The sequence below is a fragment of the Atractosteus spatula genome, chromosome 23 (genome assembly GCF_055471065.1).
Source record: "Atractosteus spatula isolate fAtrSpa1 chromosome 23, fAtrSpa1.hap1, whole genome shotgun sequence".
In the NCBI taxonomy this organism is placed as follows: domain Eukaryota; kingdom Metazoa; phylum Chordata; class Actinopteri; order Semionotiformes; family Lepisosteidae; genus Atractosteus; species Atractosteus spatula.
Genome location: NC_142728.1, coordinates 13,334,904 through 13,357,490, shown reverse-complemented (window position 1 = coordinate 13,357,490; position 22,587 = coordinate 13,334,904). Strand labels below are relative to the sequence as shown.

General features: G+C 41.2%; 1 protein-coding gene across 1 annotated transcript; it reads right to left on the bottom strand.

Annotated features, from left to right (window-relative positions):
- Nucleotides 1-709: 709 nt before the first annotated feature.
- On the bottom strand, nucleotides 710-15,445 carry LOC148816197 (keratin, type I cytoskeletal 18). The gene is made up of 9 exons (XM_088940763.1): nucleotides 15,356-15,445; nucleotides 13,618-14,003; nucleotides 12,040-12,122; nucleotides 10,662-10,818; nucleotides 9,154-9,318; nucleotides 7,045-7,170; nucleotides 3,737-3,954; nucleotides 3,194-3,219; nucleotides 710-1,076 (listed from the first exon to the last, which is right to left on the bottom strand). The coding sequence occupies exons 2-9, from the start codon at nucleotides 13,993-13,995 to the stop codon at nucleotides 964-966; spliced, it is 1,266 nt and encodes a 421-aa protein (XP_088796889.1). The 5' UTR covers nucleotides 13,996-14,003; nucleotides 15,356-15,445; the 3' UTR covers nucleotides 710-963.
- Between the last annotated feature and the right edge of the window lie 7,142 nt (nucleotides 15,446-22,587).

Here is a 22,587-nt window from a genome sequence, read left to right as displayed (position 1 = left end):
ACACAGACAGGGAGAGAAGCTGGGGGTCAGAGCGCAGGGTCAGCCATTTATACAGCGCCCCTGGAGCAGCTGGGGTGAAGGGCCTTGCTCAGGGGCCCAGCGGAGTAGGATTCCTCTGCTGGCTGTAGGATTTGAACCGGCAACATTCCAGCCACAGGTGCAGATCCTTAGCCACAGAGCCAACGCTCCGCCCAAGTGGAGTAATGTAGCTCTTACATTAAGAGATGAAATGTCCCAATAGCTTGGGATTCCAGCACCTAATTTTCAATTAGCAATTGATTAAGGCCTAAGCAATCTGGCAATTTAATGTTTTAGTCAAATAATTATTTCAATTAAGCAATTAAGATCAGAAGTGATACAAGCCGTCAAACACAGCTGCTAAATCTGAACTGAGCCCATAATGCGTTTGATTTTTACAGTTAGGGTTTTCATCTGGAATAGAGACCTGCACTTGTTCAGAAAGTTAAACTATTGGATTTTTAGAATTGCAATGAAGAATGTCTTTAATTTAAAATCTAAGACAAAAGGCACTGACACGGTTGATTTCACTTTCAAACTTAAATCAGTTGAACTTTGTAAGGATGATACATGTGATGAGCAACAGAGTGGACAATGTCATTAACCAAGAGACAGTAAGGTGGATTTCTTCTCTGGTTCAGTCTTGCGGGATGAATATGCAATCAAAGAAAACTCACGTAGAAGCAAAACGTGTTGTGAAATTCTTTATTACTGTTCTTAACCAGAAGATATTAAGATATCATAAGAACAATGGAAAAAAAAAATTGACAGGAACAGTGAAGCTTGTTTTGTTACTTTCTGACAAAATACAGTATCTCAATGCACCAAAAAGCAAAATTAGAAACATATATAATGTAGTCCCTACACTTCACTATCACCAGAAAGGAAAAAGTTTAAGGTTTAACAACAGGCAATGGAGAATATCTGTGCACCACGAAATTTGTCTCATTTTTTCTTCTCTTCAATCTGTTCCACTTCGCTGGACTCGTCCACAACCTTGCCGTTAATCATGGTCTGCGTGACAACCTTCACAATCTTTCTCGTCATCACATCAGGCTCTGCAGGAAAACAGACAAGATTAGCAGAATGTGACACTCGAGGACACAGGAGTAAAGTTTTTCATGTGCGGGAAAGGCCCAGAGAGGTTAGAAATCGTCCTGCTCCACTGTTATGGTGCAGAAACAACATGATTTCCTTTCATTTCAAAAGCTCAGGTTTAAAGGGCATATGCATAACAGCAGATAGGAAAAATGTAGATTTTTGCTGATATATAGTAGTTTCCCGATAAGGACCCCAAAGTTGTGAAAATAATTATGTAAACTGTTTAAATAGTTTAAATCCACAAATTCAGGGAGCACTCATCAGTTCACATATGTACTCTCATATATGAATTAACTGTCTTCATTTAGGAGAACTGAGCATGTCTCAGGTATTTCTTATAATAGGTACAATAGGTAGAGCAATAGTGGCCTGTCTTTATCCTGGGGATCTGAATGTGTCTTTCAATCATATTTAATCATCTAGATGAGATCATTACTGGTCTTGAGGGAATAATCTAACAACTTTCCACAGCTCCTCAGGTGCTGATTCTTTAAAGAGACCTTCAGGTCAGTTGTAGGAACTTTAAGGGCTAAAGGATATTCAGAGTTTTGTTGCAAATGACCTTTCAATTATTCAATGTAATACACCATCACCCGCGTCCCGAATTAGGATTACAAGTAAATAGCTCCAAGTCTTTAGAAAAAGAGATTAATTTAATGATTGGTTATAAAACCTCTCGATTGGGGGTCTCTTGGAGCCCCCTTCTCCATCATCTCAGAATAAATCAGGCATGAAACCTTCATTCTTAAATGGATAATTTAATCAAAATCTGAATCAAATGAAAATACAGGACTTCATATTTCAAGGCTAGACTAAAAATGTCAATAATGAAAATGGCTTCAATTTTGTGTTCACAAAGCCTATACAAAGTTCCGGGCTACATTGCTCGTATTCTGTGCTAGTCCTCAAATCTGTAATCCACTCATTCCAGTTACAACCTGGCACATGAATAACCTTTCAGTTTTGCGTTTATTTGTATCAACGGTTTCTAGGGATCAATCTGGCTTCGGTGTCAATTTAAAATGTCATTAAAATAGCATTTATTTATTCAGTGCAACGCTGCATTCTGTCCATGTTAATGGCGTTATGATAAAGCTTTTGGCACAAGCTCTCAAAGCAAAGTGTGTCAAAGTTCAGCCCATTCAAAGAGCTAACACACATTATCACAAGGTGACAACAATTAAGACAGATTAGACTTTCACACGGGTTTCGTAGGAGGAAGTAACATCCTACTTTCCAGTGACTGCTGTCACTCCAGGCTATAGGAAGTCTGCAAATTTAAGCCTTTACAGGGTGAGTCACCTCCAAAGTAAATGGTTTTATGATGATTATCATACAGAGTGTTTGTAAGTATTTTTTTTATGACATCATCTCAGGCACAGGCAATCGTCACAATAATCACCATGCAGACTTGGGCTGCTATGGAAACGACAGAATTCCCATTTCAGGGAATCTTAAGGAGGATTTAATGCCGATATTGCTAAGCAAGGAGTGACCCACATTGCTCTGGGATGTGTTGATGTGATGCTGATAGATATTGAATGACACTGAAGTCCTGAAACTGGCAAGCTAGGAGAGACAGGGGTGATCAATTCTGTCTTCACAATACTCTTAGTACTGAACAGCTTGAATGCCTCTCAGCCTTAACAAACAGGAAGGCTTAGGAAGGCAAGGGCAGCTGTGCAGTGAGCATTCTTATCATGTGTAAGCAGGTAATGATTCCTCATGTGCCTCCTCTCTTATCAGACTACCACTGGGTCAAGGATTCTCCTGAGTTATATCTCCTGCAGGATTGAGCCTCCATGTGAAAGAATCAGAGGACTGCCCTGCAGTTTGGAGGAAGCGTGGGGGGGGCAGGGTCGTGAGAAGTCCCTGTTATTGTCAGACTTCGCAAAGTGCTGTTCTTTTGCCAGTACATAACAATCTTGTGAAGACCTGTATGAACTACAAAGGAGTCTCAGACTCTGCATTGTATTAAAAGTGGATCTGAGGATCTGACTGAATTTTTTTCCTGCTTTGCCACTTCTTTGGGTGAACGCAGGACGGTGGATTGGGGGAGTGACAGTGTACTTACTCTTGGGTGGAGGTGGCTCCTTAGGCCTGTAAGACCAAAAAAGAAATGTGTCACTCCAATGGTCATAAATATTCAGCAACAGAACTATTACCTTAGTGTAACTAGATCAGCGGCATCCCAAAAGAGAGCACAAGACAGTTTGAATTCGTTTTCATTATAACACGGGTGCAAGCTGGGAGTCTGTGAAGCATTAATTTAATTTAAAAAATCCTGGACTGCAGGAATTGTTTTGGGTTTATTCCAAGAAATATAGATATCTTTTCTTATAAATACCATGACTCATACAGCACCTACTGTGTATAAAATTAGCAGGTGGAGCAAACAGACATTCAAGTACAATAGCTAGTTTGCCCAATTCTCCACCCAGCTGATGTCTTTTGATCTTTCAACCCAGGTGGGAGTATTCTCGTCAAAAAAAGAAGGAAAAACTAATGTTGCAGATTTACAGCATAATCTACACATGAGGTCATACATTCTGGGCAGAGCTCGTAGGACCCTGACCCAGTCCTTTGAGACGTGGAGAAAGCTTAGGGGTTTCCTTACACTTCCTCTCCTTCCAGCAGGCGCCTGTAGGTGGCGATCTCCATCTCCAGGTTCTGTTTGATGCGGAGCAGCTGCTCGTAATCCGTCTTGTTGCGCTGCATGTCCAGGCGCAGCTGGGAGAGCTCCTCCTCCAGCTGGGCGATCTTCATCCGCAGGCTCTCCATATCCACAGCGTACTTCTGGGTGCTCTCCCCCAGGTTGTCCTCCAGCACGCCCACCTGGAGAAAAGAGTCCCAGGAGATGTTAGCCTCTCTCCTCGGCTCGTTGAGCCCCCCCATCGGTCTGGTTTTTAATGTATCCATTCCACTTATTCCGATATTCGTATTCAGGCCACTTATTTGGCAGGGTAATATGGTCAGGAGCCATATCACCCTGCAACTCAAAACTGAAGCTCAGCTGGTGTGAGCCTGGCCAGACATCAGCTCTCAGTGGGGAGGAGAGGAGAGTGATGGAGCCAGTTTGGGGATTATTACGAGGCCATGATTGGTAAAGGCCAGGAGGACATTTGACCAGGACACCAGGGTAACACCCCTACTCTTTTCGAGAAACGCCCTGGGATTTTTAATGACCACAGACAGTCAGGACCTCGGTTTTACGTTTCATCCAAAGGACGGCGTCTTTTTACAGTATAGTGTCCCCGTCACTATACTGAGGCATGAGGACCCACACAGACAGACCGCAGGGTGAGCACCCCCTGCTGGTCCCACTAACACCTCTTCCAGCAGCAACCTTAGCTTTCCCAGGAGGTCTCCCATCCAGGTAATTTGACCAGGATGCTGGGGTAACACCCCTAACTCTTTTTGAGAAAAACCCTGGGGTTTTTATTGACCACAGAGAGTCAGGACCTCGGTTTTACATCTCAAAGTAAAGGCGCCTTTTTACAGTATACTGTCACTATACTGGGTCATTAGGACCCACACAGACAGACCGCAGGGTGAGCGCCCCCTGTCGGCCCCAAGAAATAAACAACCCCTTGGATCATTCTTGGATAATGTCCTTCCTGAGCAGGCAAGAGGCATGCTGGCAAAGACACTTGGAAATCCCTGTTGCCGAAGCCTGTTCTGGGCCCTTCTCTGAGAATACTTCACTGCCTGTGCTTCTCCAATCATCCCATTGCTAAGACATTTTTTACATTACTACAGCATATGAGAAATTGTGTAGGATATCAAAGTCAATTAAGAAATATTTCGCCATCTGTCTGCTTTGGTATGAGTGTTGAAATCTTTGTCACGAATCTATTGCCTTTTTTTTTTGTTGCTGTAACCAGTAATGCTGGTAATGGAACCTGAGAAAGCCAGTTATTAATTAATAATTAGTGTCTGTAGGAGTACCAATCTGGATTTGCTGGATTAGACGAGTAATACGAATGGAACCTGGTTAGGAAATGATGTCTAAATCTATTGATTAACTGGAGATATTTTTTGGAAAAGGCATTATTTGTAATTCATAGTCATTTCTGCACACTGCAGAATAAAACACGTTCAAATTGAGGAAAGCAACCAATCTTCAGAGCAGAACTCAAACCAAAGAATAAATGTGCTGTTTGTTCTGTGCCCTTCACACAAGAAGGGACACAGAAACCTTAAACCCAGAGCAAACCACAACAAATCTTTTTTTTCAGGAGCACAAGACTTCAGTAATATTAGAGTAATATCAATAGTATATGATATAATGTTATTACAGATTGTACCTCATAATTCTAATTCTATCATAATTCTTAACTAGAAAAACGAGAGCTGTCTACCTCCTGCAAAACCTGCCGATTGCAATGAAATCAAGAGTTACTAATTTGGAAAGGCGAATGACGCCCTTCAGTTGACAAAGGTGAGTCAACACTACATTTATTTGAACAGATGCAATTAGAACGCAATCATTTGATCTTGATTCATCTACTGCACACAATGGCAGGGAAAAGTTCCACTGCTTTAGCTGTGGCTGAAGCACAATGGACTGCAGAAAAGTCTCATCCTGTGAAAGAGAATTTGAAACACATTTGTCCTTGGCATTGCTTGTTTAGCCCTGTTGGGACAATGGCAACATTAATTAATCTGTCTTCATTCACTCAAGATAAAAGGGGAAATGTAGCAAATATGGGCTTAGCTTAGATAGGACACAGAGTCAATACAGGAACTGTCTGACTGTCTCTGTCTGAAGAAGTGATCATTTCAGCTATGAGGGTAGCACAAATGCCAGCTTTTCAAGATGGGTCCCATTGTTTTCCAAAAAGTGCTAGAACTGAGGTTATTTTAAGAAGTGACATGAATCGTCTAATCAGCAGGGAAAATAATAATACATCTCTAATGTATTTTTGAAGTTTTAATATTTTCACAATCTGTTTTTCTGCCACTGTTTATGCTTTGAACTGTAGCTAAACCTAGGTGTTTTTCACCCCTTCATCACAATCATCTTATCTTATTATCATCTTATTAAACAAAACACCCCCAAACTAAGGGTTATTTCTGATGTGACACAAATCTTGTAAAATTACCTCAGAGACACAGTCTAGTCCCCCAAGAAACAGGACCCAGAATACCTGACTTTTCAGCTTTTAGAGTTTATTTCACTTTTTTCTTACTTTTCCTATTAGATTGTCATATTAGACTTTATTGCAAACAATGAGTTAGGAACAGCTAACACATACAGGTGTACAGCTGTACACCATCAGACAGATGGGCTTTCAAAGTTTTTTTCCGCTCTGATTGAACTTTTCTTGAAAGTCTCCTCTTTTAGACATAAATCCCATCAGAAATATGACAAAAAGGATAAAAAGGCTAGACCTCTGTCTGACATCTTAGCCACCTTTATTATTTTGGTTTGGGGAGTTTTACAGATAGTGGTGGTGGTTAGTCTTCTGAGGCCAATGCTAAACTGAACAACACAGAGTATCTCCAAATGGTAAAAATAGGCAAAAATATAATTTACTTTGGACGAAAGCACCAGCCAAACAAATTCACATTACCAGTCACAATCACAAGCTTTGGAATCCTACCCTGCAAATTACAGGTATGCCCAGCTGTTAAAATTGCAGATACGTGTGATCTACACGTATACAGTGTTAATATAGTCACCAGTTTTTGATTTAGTCACAGTCTTAGTCAAGTTGACTATGTCTATTAGACAATTTAGTCTAGTCGACTACATGTTGACGATAAAACAGGTCGGGGAGGAACATTTTCCTCATAGGTTTCGTTGCCGAAATTAACACTGCATGTGTATTCATGGGGATGATGATGATTAGGCTTTGTGATGCAACTCACACGGGAGGTCAGCTGCAGGGACAGACCGGACAGTGGCTAGCTGAGCCTCACCTGCTTCCGAAGGCTGTCCAGCTCTACTTCAAGCCCCTGCAGGAAACGTCGCCTCTCGCTCAGCTCGCTCTGGGCATTCTGCAGAGCCTCGTTGCTCTCCTTCACCTCCACCTGCACCGTCTCCAGCTGCAGAGAGAGAGAGAGAGAGACACCAGGCACATTACAGCTCATTACCGGCTGTGAGCTACCAAACATCCAGGAGATCTACTCAGCTAGATGTCTGAAGAAGGCCAGGTCCATTCTCAAGGACCCCAGTCATCCCAGTCACAAACTGTTTTCTCTCCTACCATCTGGCAAACGGTACCGAAGCATTCGGTCCAAGTCCAACAGACAACGGAACAGCTTCTACCTCCAGGCAATAAGACTGCTAAACAGCCAACCTGCAGCTCCTTTAGCAAATCACCTGTAATGTCTACATGGACATACAGTTGTCATTGTATTCAGCATACTGCACTACATGTATATATTGCACACACCATGGCCACATAGCAGCTCTATTCATATTGAGTTGTATTCAATTTCTATCACATCTATTATTATGTAATCTTATTTTCGGAACCTTAATTTTGTGATTTTTGTGTTTTTGTGATTCTTGTGATTTTTGTGAGCTCGCAGAAAAGACATTTCAGTGCCAGCAACTACTGCTGCACGCTGTATTGTTGTGCATTTGATAAATAAACTTTGATTTGATTTGGAGCGTGACCAGCAGACAAACGCCAGGGAGTTCTCCGAGCTTAAACCAATGCCCAGCTGAGGAAAAAATGGGGCCAAGCATCAAAAGCAGAAAAAGTCATCTTGGCCACCTAAAGCTCATCCAGCCAATAACATCTTTGTAGAAATTTGTGCCAATTGGCTTTATGGGGTGGTGTGGTGGTTTGATGGGGCGGAGTGGTGGCTCTGTGGCTAAGGATCTGCGCCTGTGGCTGGAAGGCTGCCGGTTCGTATTCCACGGCCGGCAGAGGAATCCTACTCTGTTGGGCCCCTGAGCAAGGCCCTTAACCCCAACTGCTCCAGGGGCGCCGTATAAAAATGTCTGACCCTGCGCTCTGATCCCAAGCTTCTCTCCCTGAGAGCAAGCTGGGGTCTGCGAAAAGATGAATTCCTAATGCAAGAAATTGTATATGGCCAATAAAGTGATCTTATCTCTCACCTGGGGGAGGCAGTGCTTTCTATTTAGCTGTGAGCGTGTGTGTAAAGTGCTTCCTATTGTCGGTTCACAATTCACTTGTGGTTACAGAAATTTGCATCTGCGCCTTCTGAATTTCCATCCTTGGACTCTGAAATTTCCATCTGTCTTCTACCCATGAGAAAAGCACATACCCTCATGCTGTTTCACCACAAAGCAAGCTTCTGTAGTCCTAGGCGTTTTACACTTAACATTACATACAAAAAGGCTCTTTTTCGTGTATGATAAAGAGCAAAGAGCAAAACGCAACTTATATGCAGACCAGGCACATTTACATAATTTAATGCAATATCGCGTGGACGTGAACCCAGCCGATCACATCAGGTCCTTCACAAAGCCGCACCTGTCGGTGACCTCGAAGGGCCAAGCGATGAGTGATTAGTCAAATCAGCACTGAGCTAGTTTTGTGAATAAAGGCTGCTGCATGCAAGGGAATATTGTGACAGAACACACTATGTTTTCTAGACACTAAAGATTAATTCACATTAACACTGGGTTACACTTGGTTTTCCTCCAAAATGGACATTATTTTTATATAGTTCAGGTGCGTGGCTGCGTCAGCATGCGTAGGCTGCAGAGGAACAAGTAATAGGTTTATTCCATGCCGAAAAGAGCAGAAAGAAAACAGAACGTTTCGGCTGTGGAGCCTTCTGCGGGTGTGAGCGCTGTGGAGTCCTCACACCCAAAGAAGGCTCCACAGCCGAAATGTTGTGTTTTCTTTCTTCTCTTTTCAGCATGGAATAAAATTATTTTTATATACTATATATATATAATATTTTGTATTATATTATTTATATATACAATACCTGTCTGGGTGCTGTAATTCAGAGGAATCTGTGTCATACCATTTTCAGTAAAGGGTTTGGCTGAGGTAAAGGGCGGATTTGTGCGCCAGACATCATGGCCCATTAGGCCTCACTGACCTTTTTCTGGTACCAGGCCTCGGCCTCCTCCTTGTTCTTCCGCGCAATGCCCTCGTACTGGGCGCGCAGCTCGGCCAGGACCAGCCCGAGGTCCGGGCCCTGCGCCACGTCCACCTCCACGTTCACCTGCTCGTTGGCTAAACGATCCCTGATGGCAGCCATCTCCTGGAAGGACAAAGCAGACACCCAACACCCCGGTGAGTGGCGGTGCTTTCTTTCACACAAGAGCCAGGTGTTGTAGGCCTCAAATGGGAAAACAACATTCTCTCAGAAAGGGGAAGGTGAGAATTTCACATAAATTATTAACCTACTTCCTCTAAATAGTTAATAGTACAATGTAGAGGCCCCAACAGGCTTGTGTCAAATTTCAGCCCCCTTTGACTTGCTTTGTATGTCATTTATCCTCAGACTCAAGAGTGATAGTTTTACAATGAGGCTCCCCGCCCACTGTCTAAATAAGCCCATTTGTCAGCTCCCAATGTTATTTTATCTGTTGTGTTTGCTGTATGCATAACTGTATCTACACAACAACGAAAAAAAAACGGGAGGGATTTTCTGTTTGCTTTCGGATTTGCCAGAGGGAACATCAACAGCTCCCCCACCCTAACGGAGATTAAAATTAACCCCCTGCTTCCTCGACACTTCCATCTGTAAATCATGATTTTGCATTTCAATAACAAATCTTCCTCCTCCCCAGTAAAGTAGTAACAAAAGGCTGTGAACTGGGTATAGATTACAGTATTCTATTCCTTCCCTTCAGCTTGAGTTCTCTAAAGATTAATTTCAAATATAGGCCAATGAACAGAAGGCCTAATGTTTTAACAGCTATCCAGCTCCATACTGCCTGAAGTATCACTCCGAAATTAAGTATTCTAACTCTTAAAAAGGCACTGCAGAAATCATGTTTCCGAAAATGCCTTCTAAATGATCTTTAAAATGAATTGCTTCCTCTTCATTCCCAAAGAACTGTAAACTAGTGCCTGTTGTCTACCAAAAAAGTACATTTGCAAGAGATTGAAATCCTTATTAATTAATTTCTGAATGTGCTGTAAGTGTATTAAAAACAGGTTGTGTGGTAGTTCCGAATGTGACCAGGGAACAGTCAAGCCTACATTTCTAAACTCAAGGCCTACTGTTTCTTATTGATCCTTATGGTAAATAAGATGAAACGATCTGGGCTTTCTTTTTTTTTTGGCATTCAAAAAAGAGATTTGGGTTTAAAGCCATTGAAAGACAAAGCAACCCAAAGTTGATATGGTACCGCCCTTATCCTCTTGCTGCCTCACACAAAAGCTATGGAAACAAATGGAATCTGTTTGAAGCCATGGGGTCAGCCCTTCAGCTGTGGGATAAAATGAACCTGTTGTTGGTCAATGACGAAGCACTTTCAAGGTCACAGCAAAGGTCGATACAAATTGGATATATCCATACCTGTTCACAAGGCTCTAATTCAGTAGGGGAGTTTGTAGACTTTGTTTGTAGGGCTTGTAATTGGAGGCTGGACCTACCTCCTCATGGTTCTTCTTGATGAAGTACAGCTCCTCCTTCAGGCTGTCCAGGTCCCCTCTCAGAGAGGCGATGATCTGCTCGTGGTCAGTCTTGGCCTTCCTCAGGGCCTGGCAGTCTCTCTCCACTGACTGGCTCAAGGCAGCCTCCGTCTCCCACCTGTACCCAGCGACAACAAAGGAAGACCGTTTCAACCTGTGTCCTCTTTTATAGATTGTTGTGACTCCAGAAGAAGTAAAAAACTGTTTTGGCAAATACAAGCGCAGTGATTCATACTTCCTATCATCTCAATGGCAGTGATTCTTGTCTCACTTTTAAACAGCACTGGCGGAGCTCCTAGCTGAAAACTGAGCAGAAACACACTGAAAACTGAGCAGAAAGTTGTGGGGAACTGGGGAGGAGTTCATAAAAGAGGCATGGAGTTATTTAATGAAAGATCTTTAAAGAATGGATTCATGTTATCATGGGGAAAACCAGACTAGCTGCTTGTAGGATATGAGGGTAGCCAAGCATATTATCTGTAAACACATTTGAAGAGGATGTTTCAGAAATGGCACTTGCACGCTTCTGATTTTATATTGTCCTGTTCATCCAAAACAAAAATTGAACGGTATTGAAAGCTCTGAATTGAAAACATTGAAAGACATTAACTTTCACTGCTGTTCACATGTGTTTTGTGCTGCAAACAATAAGCATGATTACCTCCACTTTGAAGCACACTTGTGAATAATTTCCTACATGTACTGTAACTATATTAGAGGCACATAATGGTTAGTTTCATCCCATTACTGGTCTTAGTCTGCACTTTGTATGATGCAGGAGAATTATACGTACAACTGAGGTTTAACCTTTTGCTGTCCTAAACTGCCCATCTTATAACCAACACCAGGTGGAGAACTGGAACATCAGCAAGAGTACAGCTGGGTTTAGCCCCTACCCTGGAAGGCTGTCAAAGGGGGTGGGAACCTCAACAGCTTTTTTTTTCCTCAGGGCACTTTCTCCAAATCACGATTGAATAATCTTTCCAGTAGGAGTTTGTTCTTTCGTTAAAAATTTCCTTGAATCCTGAATCATAATGTGCAGAAACTGGAACAGAGAATGTGATGTAATGTAGAACATGTTGTTGTCACAGATTGGTTTTACCACACTGTCGGTCGTAACTTTTGATAACCATGATTTACTACTGTTACTGTGCTTTACTACGGTATACCTTAGTAAGTATGTAAACTGTTGTTTACAAACACTATTAATAGGAAATCAGGAATGGAATGTGCTAAGAATTTGTTTAAAAGGAGATTCAGCACAATGTACTCAGTTTGCCATTGAAATGAAGTCTTTCTCTGTGGAACGTACTTGTTTGTATGCCCTACACACACTTACTTGACTCTGAAGTCATCCGCAGCTAGTTTGGCGTTATCGATCTCCAGCAGGATTCTAGCATTTTCCAGGGACTTTTTTCGGACCTAGAAAGGCATGAAGCAAGAATCCTGAAGCGCTGCATCCAAGTGTGACGTTCAAACAAAAGGGCAGTGTTTAATGCCACGCTGTTGTACTGTCTCAGTAACATCCACCTTACTCGTGTTTAAGAGATTTTGCTTTGTGCGTGTGAAGTGACTCTGTGTAAATATCCAAAGAAAATATCAGGACAGAGAAGATTTGCATTGAAGTAAGTAAATACGATTTGTTTATATTTGCCGTGCAAATTGTTTTAGCTGCAGTAAACCATTCTAAAAAAAAGATGGTCTTCAATAGTACATAGGAAGTATATTATTCAATTTTAGACATTACCGGTGCGTGCCAGGATAGCATAGGATTACACATACAAAAATATATCATTTCCATGAATCAAACAGTTATTCTTTCCACAAATTTTCACCGACCTCTTATTTTTCATTAATTCAGCTGACGTGTTTATCCAGAACAATCTACTTTTGTATCCATTTATACAGCTGGCAGCTTAACTGGAATAATCTGAGTGTAGTACCTCACTCAAGGATAAAACATCAGTTCCCCACTCAGGCACTGACCCAGAGTCCTAACCACTCCAGCCACAATTTTAAAATCTATAGCCGGATGACTGTGATTAAAATACTAGAAAACCGTTTTCCAAGATTTACATTTTTTTGTAATGAGACTGTAGGATGTGGTAATTGAACCCTCTCATTTTATCTGTCGTTACACAGTGCTGTAAGCTCTGTAACACATATCTGTTAGATCCTTAAAAACATGGCAAACAAGACTCATGGCAAGTGAACTCTGGGGAATTGGGAGCTATATCCATTAAATACATCCATTAAAAAGATAACCTTTTAATCCTTACTTTGGTACACAGCCTGAGTTAACCTAATATTTAAACATGGAAAGCCCCAGAAATACAGTTGATTTACACTCTGTATACTGCATTAGTGCAGTGTAAATAGAAAAAAAACACTTACAGGGAGATTATGTTTCTCCAGTGCTACAGGGCAAAATACATAAAAGTGTAGAACTAAAAAGACACCGTGCCAAATTTAAGAATTTCTTCTCGTACGAAAATCAGCGAATCGGAGCTACATTTGCCTCTTAAACAGTCATAAAGGCAAAAGCAGTTAATTAACCTTCAAATTGCTTTCCGTGAGTCATCACGCTGTAGCAACCGCCACTATTTATAATGCACACAGCTTATGACAGATTCCTACTTAAACACAAATTAGAAAGACGAGAATGCCTGACATTATTAGCCTTGCTGAAAGAAGTCGTAGTGTTAGAGAAGCAGTTGTACCAGTGCTCTTTTAATAAGGCAATTTGTAATTCAAAGAGAAGAAATGATACAATATGTTATAAGAATGTCAAGAAAGGACACAGATCAGAAAGGACTTTCCTCATCTGGCCACTACAATGTAAAAAGACCTAGGAATGACAAGGAGACGCAAGAGAAACAGGGAAGAGGTCGGAGGTGACAAGGGGGCTAGGACTCACCTCCTGACTGAGTGCGTGGGCCTGAGCCATCATGGCCTCAATATCGCGGGGCTTGGGGGCTCTCTCGACCATCAGCTTCTTGATCTTGAGCTCCAGCTCCGCGTTAGACTTCTCCAGGGAGCGCACCTTCTCCAGGTACTTGGCCAGGCGGTCGTTCAGCCCCTGCATGGTCTCCTTCTCGTTGGGGACCCCGGCGCCGCCGAGCACGGCCGGCCCGTTGAGGCTGTTCCCCACGGAGGCAGCCCGGGACAGGGGGGCGGAGGTGAAGGACATGGGCGCCCGGGTTCGATTCCACGAGCTCTCTCGCAGGGACGCGCTGGAGAAAGAGGGCTTGTGCCCGCTGGTGCTGAAGCTCCTCATGGACATGGTCGACGTCATGGTAACCGCTGAGGACGGCAGAATGAAAACAAGGGGCCCGTTTTATTAACCACAACTTCTGAGTCTTGTTTTTTTTAATATTTTCTTTTTAATCAAAGGTTAAAGCGGCAATTCAATATACCAATACTTTCTTGACTCTGTATTACTGCTAAAAAGATAATAAAAGGGTTGGACAAAATGTCGTACAAAGAATGGATTAAAGAGGCTGTATCACAAGAAAAGATTTTATATAATTAACAGGGGAAACTTAATGAGTATAGGAATGTTTGGGGTCCATGAAAGACATACTTGAATGGCACAGGATGTTAAGAATATCAATAGGAAGTTTTTGAATTAATATTTTAATTATTATAAATTCATATTAAATATAATATAAATAAAATATTTTTTTCTTCTTGTTGTTTTTTAATTATTTTTTGTGAATGTAAGATTTTTTTGTCTAATAATAAGGTAAAAACAAAAAAACAAGAGCGAGAAAAAGAGAAAGAAGAGAAAAAAACCCCAAACTTTTGAGTCATCAAGTGCCACAAAATGACCTATCAGAGAAGTAATAGAGAAAGGACATCCATCCATTTAGAGGTCTGGTGTCGGTCATGGTTCCCTGATGACATCCATTAGATGTTTCATGGCTAGTTAAAAGAATCTCCTTGAATGGTTATGATTTGTTCCATTCTGAAGAGCGACAGATATTTCCCGAGGGATTCGTTGAGACCCTAATGGAACAAAAAATAAATTGCCCTCTTTTTCCAGAAATACATATGGCGTAGGAGGGAATACTGATTTTTTTTTTAAAAACGGAAATGGGAAATTAAAAACAGCAATCTGTTATTTTCTGTACGTATTTAAGTGTATTTATTTTTGTAAATTCACACCTGGTCACTTGAAAAGTAAAGAATATCACTTGCGATGTTAGCTTTTTTTTAGCTTTTAAAATTAATATTGTGGAATACAAAATATTGTTTAAAATTATTTTAGAATCTTTATGCGTATATATTTAACAAAGGAAGGATGTGTACAACACCACCTCCACGAGCAAGTACTTAATGTTTTAACCTGGGAAAGAAGAAACAATTCAATTTAAGTCTTAGAAAAATTAAATATATTTAATACCAGGTGTCTAAGAGACAACATACAAGTCCATCTTGTACAGATTCACAATGATGCAGCTGAAATGAAACTTTACCCTACAGAAATCAGGTAAAAAGATTAATGACATACAAAACAGAGACATTTTTTTAAAGAAAGACATATTATACAGGTTCAGAAGACAACTAGAAAAAAAAATCTAGGAATCAGGTATACATTGAACTTTGTAGTATCCTCACAGAAAAAATAAAAACAGATAAAGTGTTGTACTTACAGAGATACAGTATAGCCCAGACTGTGGTAAATAGTATTTCTCAAGGAAATAGTCTCTCCTCTGACCACTGCTGGAACCAGTGACCTGAATATAAAGGACTCGCATTTGCATTTCCTACAGACACCTGGCTGAGGCGTGGCTTCTGATGAAAGCCTACACTGTTATCTCTCAGATCTGAATGCATGACTGGAGCGACTACAGGATCAGCCTCTCACCAGCAGCCTGTGAGGAGAACCTGCACGAAAGAAAATGTTTAGCAGAATTAAAAACTGTACAGGGTGGGTGGTTGTCACTTACTGCTGTGAAGAGTCCTGCCATTCCCCGAGTGAACAGCAGACACATGTGAACTGAAGAATGTGAAGAAAAGGTCATTGGTCCTTGAAGTAAAGAAGGCTGAATGCAGTTTGGTGGTGCAGAATGATTTTAAGTGCACTAAAACACGACGGCCATATGTCGATATATAAAGAATGACAATGTTAAATAAAACTCCAAAAATGGAGTTTTATTTAATATTTCAAAGGTACGCACTTTCTCAGTTGTTTGCAAACAGCGGGGAATTTGGAGATGAACTTCACTTCGGTTTCTATTAAGGTTAAAGATGACAGTGACAAAGTCATACAGTGAACACGACTTAAAATAAACACTCGGCGATCTTCAGCTGATGATTTTCAAGATATTGTAGAATTTAAACTACTAATAGCAAAAACAAAATTATACCTCTTTCCAATGTTATTTACAACGTTCGGGGGCTTTTATTACATCGATTCATAGCATATACAATTATAACCGGAAGAACATCTGTACGCAAATGGTTGTAGGAGTCTGGAACAAGCTACCCAGCTTACATTGTTGAATATGCTGTTTCTTTCAAGAAATAACTGGATGAGATCCTTGCATAGCTGCCAGAAACCAAATGAAGTACAGTAGATGTGCTGAATGGTCTCTTTCAGTTTGTTTTTCTTATCTTCTTATGTGAGACATGCAAAATATTAAATAATCAAAAGATTGTTAACATTTAAACCACTTTTCAAGTCTAAATCCAATTGCTACCTTTGTATTTGCAATTCTCTGCAACTACTTAAAATCATACAGAATCCCCGAGTCTGTGAAACAGACATGAAATGTCAGGAGCTCTGCTCTGCTCCTTCTCATACCGAATCAGGCTCAGCGTGTAGTTTGTGCTACTGAAATGTAATTAAATGATTAGAAATTTGAACAGATGAAGTCCCCAACCCCAGACATGAGCTGAATCACTTCGGAGTTGTGAAAGATCTTCAATTTGGGCTTGTTGAAACAAAGTGCATTAACGACGTTGTTAAGTGGGGGACTTGATTTATGGCGACCATATTTTTCTTTGAATTGCTATGTTTAAAAAAGTTGGTAGTTTTTTTTAAAGGATCACAAAGGAAGGAAAAACTAACGACCACTTGGTTTGTGTCAGTTTTGGTCTGTGGGAGATTTTGCCAAATCCCTTTCATCAGACATTTGGGAAGTCAGACTGCGGGTATACATGCCCACCCCAGCCTTAATTCACCTTCACGACAGCCACTCCAAAAAAATTACACATTACACACTAGTAATTTTTAATGCACTTTTTCCTATGTCAAGGTAAAGAGTGTATACTGTAATTATAAATGCAGAAGGAAAGGTGATATTGATTCAAGGCTGAGAATGTTTATTGAAAAAACACTGACTCTCTCATGAATAACAGGTTGGAGTTTGTCTTTGTCAGGACCACCTACTGTACCTCAGGCTGTGAAGCTCAGGACTGATCTTCGGATACAGCTGCTTTTATCTGACATGTGACACAGAGTCCACACAGGGAATTTTCCTTGATGCTACAAACAACCATTCAACTGAAGGGGTAGCACTTAATGAACAAGTCTCTAACACATTAATAACTCATGCATGCAATAACAAAGTATTCATGTAAGAGAACAAATGTCTATTAAACACAGAATTAAGCATTAGTTAGGAATTAATTTCTACTAGTTTTTTAACACTCTGGCTATGCTCTGTTAATATGTTACAGGATATAAAGAATTTGCTGGCTAAAATGGTACATTAATCAATTCTTGTGTACAAACATATTATCCTATATATTAAATCCCATATAATATCTTTTTGAACCTTAATTTCACTTACTAGCATTGTCTTTGGTAGAAGAGCCAGTCCGTAATAAGATAAGATCACTTTATTGGCCATATACAATTTCTTGTATTAGGAATTTGTTTTTTTTTCGCATACTCCCAGCTTGCTCTCCATGAGACACACAGACAGGGAGAGAAGCTGGGGGTCAGAGCGCAGGGTCAGCCATTTATACGGCGCCCCTGGAGCAGGGGGGGTTAAGGGCCTTGCTCAGGGGCCCAATGGAGTAGGACTCCTCTGCCGGCCGCGGGATTTGAACCTGCAACCTCCCAGCCACAGGCATCCAACAAAAGGCGGGTATAAGGACAGAGTGAAAGAGAAAAAATACGCATCTGAATTTCAGTGCATGACAAGGGTAAGGATCCATATGAAACTTGGAAGCTGAAACAATGTTTTTATTTGGGCTTGATGGCATTTTTTTTTAATCTCCGAGAGGAGGTTTCAACGAGATTCAAAATCCTGACATTGCAAAACCTGCGCAGAAAATGGATTTTTGTTGGTTTTGGACACAATGGTGCAGGTACCATTAAAAAAAAGAAAATGCTTGGGATTTTAATTTAAAGACCTACTGATCTGGATGATTTCCATGAGGCAAGCAGTTCTTGGAATGTGTCAAAATGTAAGCGCAGTATATGTGGCACCAACTCTAATTCTTAATTCTTACACTAATGCAAACAGGATGTGGGTCAGATGAAGCTGCACCCATTATTTGACATGTAATGCTGAGACGTGCAAGAGAGTTATATGCAAATGCCAAGCACACAAACTACAAATACGAAAAGGGCAACCCTGAGCTCGAAGACATTACTTATGTAAAACACTTTGATGTTCATGCTGACACTGCCCTCTATACAATGCAGGATAGCAATAAAAAGATAAATAAAAAATTCAAAAGCAAACATAATCATAGGAGGAGTTTTAAGAATCTCCAGACGGGTACATTCCCAAACTATCTACTGGCATACACTGCCAGGGATTTTTGGACTTGAACAAAATAGACTATAAGGGCACCTGATTCAAGCATTCAAAATTCTCAAAGACATTGATTGACCAGGAGGCGTTACTTTACATGAAGGGCTGTGGGTGTGTGGAACACGCTTCCTAGCCATGTTGTCTTGGTGGATACTGGTGCTTCCTTCAAAGAAAAAGAAGGATGAGATATTGGAACAGTTAACTGCTCGGATAACCAAACGGGTCTCTTGTTCGTAAACCTTAGGCTCCCGAGTGTTAGATTTGATTGGCTATTTAGGGCTGATCTGCATATGAAAAGAACTGGCTCCCTCATTTCATTTGCCAGTGAGTATCAAGTCACCAGGTTGAAACGAGCCATGTTTTTTCATCTTGTTTGTTTAAATATATAACCTTTCATGTTATCTTTAAACAACATCTTTAACCTTAATAGATTGCTACACAGTCTTGGACCTAAAGATCATTGAACGGGCAGACAAAGATGGAAATGTGAGATTTCAATGGCTGTGCTGAGGAGTCCAGACTCCTGACAATGCCATTTTGCAATCCGGAGGAATGCAAAGGAGTTCCAATAATACAGCTCGGACAATGCAGCGAAAACACACAGGGAAAAAGAGACTCCTGGGAAATAACCTGACGTTGTTCAAAGAAAGGCTCAAGGGAGTAAAGACCAGAGGCTTTAACCAAAAGCTTCTGTTGTGGGAAATCCTTCATCAAAGGAGCAGGACACAATCTTGCGTGGATTCAGTTGTTTTATTGAGCTCAATAATGACATCAGCAGCTATATCACCCTGCAACTCACAACTGGCAACCCACTGAAGCTCAGCAGGTGTGAGCCTGGTCAGTACCTGGATGGGAGACCTCCTGGGAAAAACTAAGGTTGCTGCTGGAAGAGGTGTGAGTGGGGCCAGCAGGGGGTGCTCACCCTGTGGTCCATGTGGATCCTAATGCCCAAGTTAAGTGATGGGGACACTATACTGTCCTTTGGATGAGATGTAAAACTGAGGTCCTGACTCTCTATGGTCATCAAAAATCCCACGGTGTCTCTCGAAAAGAGTAGGGGTGTAACCCCAGTATCCTGGCCAAATTTCCCATTGGCCCTTACCAATCCTGGCCTCCTAACAATCCCCATCTCTGAATTGGCTTCATCACTCTGCTCTCCTCCCCACTGAGAGCTGGTGTGTGGTGTGTGGTGAGTGTTCTGGCGCACTATGGCTGCTGTTGCATCATCCAGGGGGATGCTGCAGATTGGTGGTGGTGGAGGGGAGTCCCCATTACCTGTAAACTGCTTTGAGTGGAGTGTCCAGAAAAGCGCTATATAAGTTTAAGCTATTATTATTATCATCATCAACACGCATTGGGCCTGCCCCGCAGGACAGACAAACGGCAAGGGTTTCCCAGCTCTTACTGTATATACAGTATGATCTCAGGATCAACAGTATCATGTTTTGTTTTACTGCTTCATGGGTATTCGTCTTGCCCTTTGAAATGTAGCATGAGTTGACCAGTTGGTCCTTTCTCAGGTCCTGTCCTTTGATGTGTAGCTGTCCTTTGTTGGAGCTGCTTAAGATATGTTAAGACAGCCGACATATTACACAATGTGCTTGAATTAATACTGTGGTGTTGAATACGGATAAATCATATATATTTTTTCCATCAATAATATATATATAAGTGTTTTATGTTCTACTTCACTTCTAAAGTAAGATGTTTTTAGACGGCACGCCTCTCATGCTTTTAAAGAAAACTGGGAATTGTTTTATTTCACTTGCTGATCGCTGGTGGCGCGAAGGAAAAGCTCTGGGCTGCATGAAGTGAATTCTACAGCAGAGATGAAGTTGCGTGCAAGAATGGAAAATGATGGAAATGTCCAGCATTTTGTGCTGCACACATCGGTGGATGGCGCCCAGCGTGTTCAGGTGTTCTTGCTTGATAGCTAGCTCTCACTAACTCGAGATCTGCTTTGTTGGTGCACAACTGGTGGAGGACTGAGCATTCTCTTTGCTGTTCAAACTGCTCAAAAGAATCTTCTACTACGTATGCCCTAATACAGGGGTTTCCAACTTTTTTTTGGTCAGCTGAACCCCTTCAATCTAAATGATTTGCCTCAAGTACCCCCTTGAGATTCTAACTAAATCAATCCTTTCAAGAAATGTAGATAAAATGCTACAGCAACCCTCTTAAAACGTTTCTTTTCACTTGGTAAAATATTAATATTACTACTGTTGGTTTTTTTTATTCTGATTATTACATTGTTATGTATTAAGAGGACTATTTAACAACTCAAAACGAGCATTTAATAATAATAATTATAATTGCTTACACTTATATAGCACTTTTCTGGACACTCCACTCAAATCACTTTACAGGTAACGGGGATCCCCTCCACCACCACCAATCTGCAGCCCCACCTGGATGATGCGACAGCAGCCATAGTGCGCCAGAACGCTCACCATACATCAGCTCTCAGTGGGGAAGAGAGCAGAGCAGAGTAATAAAGCCAGTTCAGAGATGGGGATTATAAGGAGGCCATGATTGGTAAGGGCCAATGGGAAATTTGGCCTGGATACTGTGGTTACACCCCTACTCTTTTCGAGAAACATCACTATACTCAGGCAGTAGGACCCACATAGACCGCAGGGTGAGCACCCCCTGCTGGCCCCACTAACACCTGCTTAGCTTCAGTGGGTTGCCAGTTGTGAGTTGCAGGGTGATATGCTGGCTCACCCAATCGCTCATTTGCACTGACATAGACCTGCTGCTGTTGTAAATTGGCTAACTTTGCCTTGAAATGTTCAACTGGTTTTGTGGCCGGGTTTGCATGTCATGTTTCCAAGTGCCTTTTCAAGAAAGCTGGTTTCACACTTTCACATTTGTTTCGTTTAGCCTTGACACTGTCAGTGCAGGTGGATCCAAATTTTAAGTACTCCTCGCTGTACTTACGGAGCGTTTCCAGCTTTGGTGCTTTTGGCAGACTTTCGGCCGCCTTCTGTTGATTTTCGGTCCATTTCGCTACGCATGAGCACGTACGATAGACGTGCTAACAACATACTGTATGATCACATGGCATTCAACAATTAGGCTAATTCTATCCGCTAATTCTGTCGTTGTTTTTCGCATATAAAATCACGGTAAAGTGTTACATTTGAATGTTTTAATGTAATATATTTTACTTAAAAATATATATTGATTTTTAAAATTGAATTGAATCTGACATTGACGTTTCTCACGAACTCCCCTGCAGTACCGTCAGGAATCTCTAGGGGTTCGCAAAACGCCGGTTGGGAACCACTGTCCTAATAAATTAAAACACACCTCACTACAAATACAACAGGCTCTGTGAGCTAATTTACCCCTATAATAAATATATCATGAGCAAAATGACTATGTACACATTTGAAGTAGTTCAGGTGGGCAGCTGCATCAGCATGTGTAGGCTGCAAAGGAAGGAGTAATAGGTTTCTTCCCTGCTGAAAAGAGAAGAAAGAAAACACAACGTTTCGTTATGTACAAATTTGTCATAAGAGCCTCATCTAGATGATGAATTCATGAAGTTCGATTGTTGTGCTTCAGATGACTTTAGGAAGTTCATGGCTTTCAGACCTATGTTTTAAATCCTCTTTACAATAGCTCCATTAGCTACTTTATTATACATAGCTAATTTCCAGATACATAGTGCTTTAGGAATTGAAAAATCTCACTGAAATCTTGCAATGGGAAGACTCCTGAGGAAGGAGATCGTTAAAAAGCTTTATCCCAGCTGCAAAAGCTAGGAAGTGACATTTAGTCTCCAGTAAGGTCTGTTTAGTCTGTTCACACAGAGTTGAACTTGAACCAGATTACCAAAGCCCCACTGTAATAACCTATTCCTGATACATTTCCCATCATTACGATAAATGTCAGCAGCAACTGTCCCAGCTTAAATTGCACATTAAGGAAAACAGCTGTTTGTGAGTCAGACAAGGTGTCATTATCATAAACCTCACTTAAGCATTTCAGTCTCATTGCTAAATAAAATAATGTGGGTGGCAATGAATGCGCACAGGTTCAATAACTGGTTCCTGTAGGGTGAGCAGTAAAACCTGAACTGCTTACATGCTTAAGGGGGCTTCTGT